This window comes from Corvus brachyrhynchos, unplaced genomic scaffold (assembly GCF_000691975.1).
Source record: "Corvus brachyrhynchos isolate BGI_N302 unplaced genomic scaffold, ASM69197v1 scaffold59, whole genome shotgun sequence".
NCBI classification, from domain to species: domain Eukaryota; kingdom Metazoa; phylum Chordata; class Aves; order Passeriformes; family Corvidae; genus Corvus; species Corvus brachyrhynchos.
In genome coordinates this window covers 3,939,338-3,944,693 of record NW_008246054.1, presented here as the reverse complement: position 1 = coordinate 3,944,693, position 5,356 = coordinate 3,939,338, and the positions used below count along the sequence as shown (strand labels likewise).

Below are 5,356 nucleotides of genomic sequence, written 5' to 3'. Positions count from 1 at the left end.
CTGCTGTCGGGGAGCGCCGGGCCGAGAGAAGCGATCAGCACGCTCGGTTTAATCCTTTCCCTCGCGGGGAGGTTCATAAACCTCGTAAAGGCAAAGCGAAGGATTTGCTCTCTCTAGAAGAGCAGGATGAGCATGCGAGGCCGCCAGGCTGGTGAAATGCTTAGGAAAATAAATGCATTTCCAGGGTGGGCTGGTAACTTGTCCAAGCACGCAAGTTTTGGAGGCGAAAGAAGACAGAGTGTGTTTCTTGCTTGCAGCCGAAAGGAAAGAAGGCCAAGGGCAAGAAGGTGGCCCCGGCCCCTGCTGTAGTCAAGAAGCAGGAGGCCAAGAAGGTTGTCAATCCCCTCTTCGAGAAGAGGCCCAAGAATTTTGGCATTGGTGAGTATGTGGATATTTGGGATATTTTCTCCATGTTTTTTTCTTGTTCAATGAAAGGATATCTGAAATATAAACAAATAACTGCTGCAGAGTGGAGAGGGTGATGAAGGCAGTTGTTTTGCTGCCTGCAGTTAATAACTGTCCATATGAAGGTGATATTGGACAATTTGCCCAATTTCCCTTATTACACGGATTCGTTATATGATCCTACTGGGATGAGTGTTTCCCTTTTTCATGTTCTGTGGGAAATCGCTCCAGACTTGTGCAGTGCCATTCTTGTACGGGGCGCAGATGATGTGAAAGAATATTTGCTATCTGAGTGGTCGTGCTGACACATCACCACCAAGATCACTGATGCTCCTGTGCTGTTCCCGTGCTGCTGCTCTGGATTTGGGGCAGTCCTGAGCTAAAGGCTGTGTTTTTTAGGACAGGATATCCAGCCCAAGCGTGACCTCACCCGGTTTGTGAAATGGCCACGCTACATCCGGCTGCAGCGCCAGAGGTCCATCCTCTACAAGCGTCTGAAGGTGCCTCCTGCCATCAACCAGTTCACCCAGGCCCTGGATCGCCAGACAGGTGAGGATGTGCCCCACAAGGTTCTCTTGGCTTGGATTGTAAATGGGATGTGCTTCAGGGAAGGGGAAACAAACCAAAATAAGCCTTAACAAAGGTAAGCTGGGGTGTAGCTGTGGAAGCATTTTAGGGAGGCTTTAATAGTGACCAGGGTGGTGTCAAAATCAATTTGCTGGCTTAAATCTTGGATTGCTGCTGTGTACCCTGGAAAGGGATTTACAAAATAGCAAAGCTCTATTTACTGATTCAAACGCTGTGTGAAATCTTAACTGTGATTCCATTCTTCCAGCTTGATGTAGAAACTGCCCAGGGTGGTGTAAACAGATTGAGAAATCTATAGAAGGGGAGGTTTTGGGGGAAAACCAGCATCCTACTGGCTGGCACTGAAGGAAGAAGGGATTTAGGGGTCTTCTGTGAATGAGTCTAGGCAAAAAACTTTGGACTTGGTATAATAATTTCCTCCTTGTAGATTCCTTGCTTTAAAGGAGCCAGTGCATCACCTGTAACCATAATTGCTGTGGGGGTCCACAGGCATTTCCTCATGCAGACAGTCAAGGAGCTCTCAGTGCCATCAGAGGTGCATGCAGATGCACCTCTGAGTGTTCTTCTCTTGGACTGTGCAGATGATGATCACTTTTTGCTGTGTAAAGAAATGTGATGACAACCACCAAGATCGCTGATGCACTGCAGTATTTTTAAAAAGTAATGCTTAGATTTTCAGGTCATGCAACTAATTAGTAGGTGTTCTCTTCCAGCTACACAGCTTCTGAAGCTGGCACACAAATACAGGCCTGAAAATAAGCAAGAGAAGAAGCAGAGGCTACTGGCTCGTGCTGAGCAGAAAGCTGCAGGAAAGGGAGATGCTCCAACCAAGCGGCCACCGGTCCTCCGAGCAGGTAACTTTGTACCTGAGCTGATGGAATATGGGAGTGTGGCACTTGGTGAGAGAGAAAACTAATGGAAGAGTTGGTTCTTCAGCCAGACAGGCTTGGACAAGCTATGGCAATGATGTATGAATTTCTTCACCTGAGCTCAAAGTGAAGAGCAAAACAGACGAGCTTTTTAACCCTGAGCTTTAGCAAATTGTCCACGAAGTGTCTTTGTGCCCTGATGTGAAAAGTTTTTGTAACTTCCATAGTGATGCTGTGGTGTGGAATCAGAGCTTTAAAAATGAACTGAGAGGAAACAAAGCTTATCTAGAACTTGTTTTTCAGGTATTAATACTGTCACAACTCTGGTGGAGAACAAGAAAGCTCAGCTTGTTGTTATTGCCCACGATGTAGACCCTATTGAGGTGAGCATGTTACAGCCTACCTGTGTAACTTAGGGTGGGGTCAGAAGTGCTTTTAAGGCAAAAATGCATTTTAGGACAAACTTATTGCATGAGAGAGAATCCATTAAAAAAACCCCACACATTTACCAGAACTGGGATGTGTATGCATGTTTGTAGTTGTCCTGGTTTGACAGCAAGGCTGGGCCCTTGCAATGATGTTTTGAATTTCTTCACCTGAACCCAGCAGTGAAGAGCAAAACGAGCTTTTTAACACTGAGCAATTGCCACAGCCGAGGCTGGCACCCAGCACAAAGGGATGTTCTCTCTCAGTTCCTCAGCACTCCCTTCCCTTTCAGCTGGTGGTTTTCCTGCCAGCCCTGTGCCGCAAGATGGGGGTTCCCTACTGCATCATCAAGGGCAAAGCCAGGCTGGGCAGACTGGTCCACAGGAAGACCTGCACCTCCGTGGCCTTCACCCAGGTTAACCCGTAAGTGTTCTGGGAGCTCACTTGATTCTGTTGTGGAGAAAGCAAACTGCCCTAAGCACAGGCTCTAGAGCAGGTGGGTGGCCAGCTTGGGTCTCTCTAAAGTAGTAAAATTAAAATACCACCTCTGTAATGTCTGATAAAAATGCCTCTATCAGGTCTTGAAGGTGCAGATTATTTTGGTTTACCAAAAGGGTGGTTACTCTAAAATCTATGTAGAACTGTTAGTCTTAACCTGAGCAGTGCAAGATTCTGAGTGTTTATGCTTTGCAAGTGATGCTTTTGCTTAACCTGAAAAATTGGGTTGCCACTAGAAGCTCTCAAATTCTGTGGCAAAATATTAACAGAAAATGTTAAATCGAGACTCTAAAGGAACTAAAACTGTCACCAACAGGGAGGATAAGGGAGCCCTTGCCAAGCTGGTGGAGGCTGTCAAGACCAACTACAATGACAGATATGATGAGGTAAGTTTCTCTGTGCTCTTGGCCTTGTCTTTATACTGTGAACATTCCCAAAAGCTTCCCAGAGAAATGGGACATAGTGACATCAGTTTATAGTTCTTGGGCGTGTTATACCTGGGTTTTCTTACAGTGTACTCAAATTCTTTACCTGAAGATGGGGTAAAATGTGAAAGCTGTCACCAGGTTAGAAGTAAACAGCAACCCCAGGGCAAGGATTGTAGAGAGGGCAGCAGCTTTTGCTAAGCTAAACTCCATCCCTCAAATCCAGGAGTTACGGGATAGCTGAATCCAGTATCCCTCACTGGGAAAGATCTTAAGCTTTTCTCTTTGCTACCCCAAAATGTAGTGCAGTGCTTGAAATGTGTAGGACTTTCTAGTTGAGGGAGCTCTTCCCCTTGTGCAGAATTGAGTGATACAGTAAGAGATGGAATGAGGCCTCTAACCTGTTCTCCCTTCCTTGCAGATCCGTCGTCACTGGGGCGGGAATGTCCTGGGTCCAAAATCGGTGGCTCGCATTGCAAAGCTTGAGAAAGCAAAGGCTAAAGAACTGGCCACGAAGCTGGGCTGAAGATGTACTGCATTGCATCGTGTTTTCTGTACATAATAAACCCCAGCTGTTCCAGTGTCTCTGTTTGTGGGAGTGTTCTGGGCAGGGAGTAGCACAGTGGCATTGCTGTACTATGTGCCTTCCACCCAGTGACAGAACACTGCTGTGCAAAAACAGCTGCACAGAGCTGGTTATTTACTTGGTACAACTTCCCTTAATTACTAGTCCTGTATAGTAACTCCTCTCTCTTGAACACACAGCCCAGCATGCTCTGGGATCATGAAGTTGGGCTGGGCTAGTTCTGGCTTTAAGCCTGGCTTGGTTTTGCAAATCTAAATTGGGAATGGTACTTGATTTCTCCACTAGTACTTAGGGCTGGGTTACAGTGTGGGTTATGCACAGTGTTAAAACCTTCCAGGGCTGCAGTGCCTCCTCCAGTGAAGGCAGGCTGAGGGGGGAAGAATCAAGACCTTCCTGCAGTTCTGTTCTTTTCTGAGTGCTGACTTGGTGTGGTGGCAGTGTGGAGGTTACCCAGGTTCCAGCTGTGGTAGGTGCTTGTTTTTGCCAGCCCTCATCCTTTTGCAAAGCCACAGGCCTTCCCCAGCTAGACCTGAGTGTCCACAATAACCTCTAGTTCAGGTCTGCTGCTGTTCTGTGTAAGATGCACAGTGCAAGTCACAAGGCAAAGACCTGCAGGCCTTTATTTATTCTGCTGCAACTGCTGTGAGCTGTTCCTGACTTCAGGAATGACTACTTGCTGCAAAAAGGCTGATTCACAAAATCCTTTGGATTTTTCTTAAAGAAAATAACAGTGCAGATGTTAAAATGTAGCTTCCAACCAACCATGACAGAAAAACGTATCCTTGTGATTCATGTTGAAGTTCAGTGCTCCCAAGCTGCAGCCAAATCACACTGGTGGGAGCTCAGTTTGCAGGGGTTGCTTAAAGTCTTTTTGCAGCTTGATAGCTGCACGTGTTTGCTGAAACTGCTTTGAAATTCCAGGTGCTTCAGTTATTTAGGACTGATCAGGCTCCTGTCATCTGTAAAAGTCTGCTCTTGACTGTAGCACAAAGTTACTTCCCAGCCCTCACAAAGGTAGCTTCTGTATAAATTTCTTGTACCACAAGAAGGCAGTTGCAGCACACAAGCTGTACCTATGAGAGAAAATCACACATTGGCACTTTTCCAGGCTGGACTGGACCTCCCTACTAAGGACAGCTGCAATAACCAAGTCAAATCACCTAGCACAAGCTATTTAGGTTAAAACTGGGCTTTTGTAACTCAAGAGCTCACGCAGGCATTCCAAAGCAGCCCGGGGCAGGTTCCTCTTACCAGGTGACGATGTACTGCATGTGCTCGTTCCGCAGGCTCACCCTGGTCTGGCCCCCGATGGGCCCCCCCGGGACTGTGCTTCCTGCAGGGACAACAGCCAAGGTAAAGCTTTGGTCTGCACAGCGTGGAGCTGCACTGTGAGTAAGAGGGGAAGAAGGTGTGGCAAGTCTGGTGGATACCCTGCACTTCCTCAGGCAGTGGTGTTCCCAAGTTCATAGAATCCCAGAATGGTTTGGGTTGGAAGGGACCTTAAAAATCATCTCGTTCCACCCCCCTGCCATGGGCAGGGACACCTTCCACTGATCCCA

General features: G+C 47.1%; 2 protein-coding genes across 2 annotated transcripts in view; one reads left to right on the top strand and one right to left on the bottom strand.

Moving 5' to 3' along the window:
- Window positions 1-206: 206 nt before the first annotated feature.
- On the top strand, window positions 207-3,796 carry RPL7A (ribosomal protein L7a; the record flags this gene model as incomplete). The annotated part of the gene is made up of 7 exons (XM_017745638.1): window positions 207-378; window positions 805-954; window positions 1,707-1,847; window positions 2,166-2,245; window positions 2,581-2,711; window positions 3,103-3,172; window positions 3,633-3,796. Coding segments are annotated over 7 exons (849 nt in total), but the record flags the coding sequence as incomplete, so codon positions are not given.
- A 595-nt stretch (window positions 3,797-4,391) lies between these two features.
- The window catches only part of SURF1 (surfeit 1), a 4,130-nt gene continuing 3,165 nt past the window's right edge, over window positions 4,392-5,356 (bottom strand). Inside the window, exons 8-9 of the mRNA XM_008642330.1 lie at window positions 5,049-5,130; window positions 4,392-4,870 (exon numbers count right to left, since the gene is read on the bottom strand). Coding sequence (XP_008640552.1) covers window positions 4,804-4,870; window positions 5,049-5,130 — 149 coding nt within the window. The 3' untranslated portion in view covers window positions 4,392-4,803. The remainder of the gene's footprint in view (window positions 4,871-5,048; window positions 5,131-5,356) is intronic.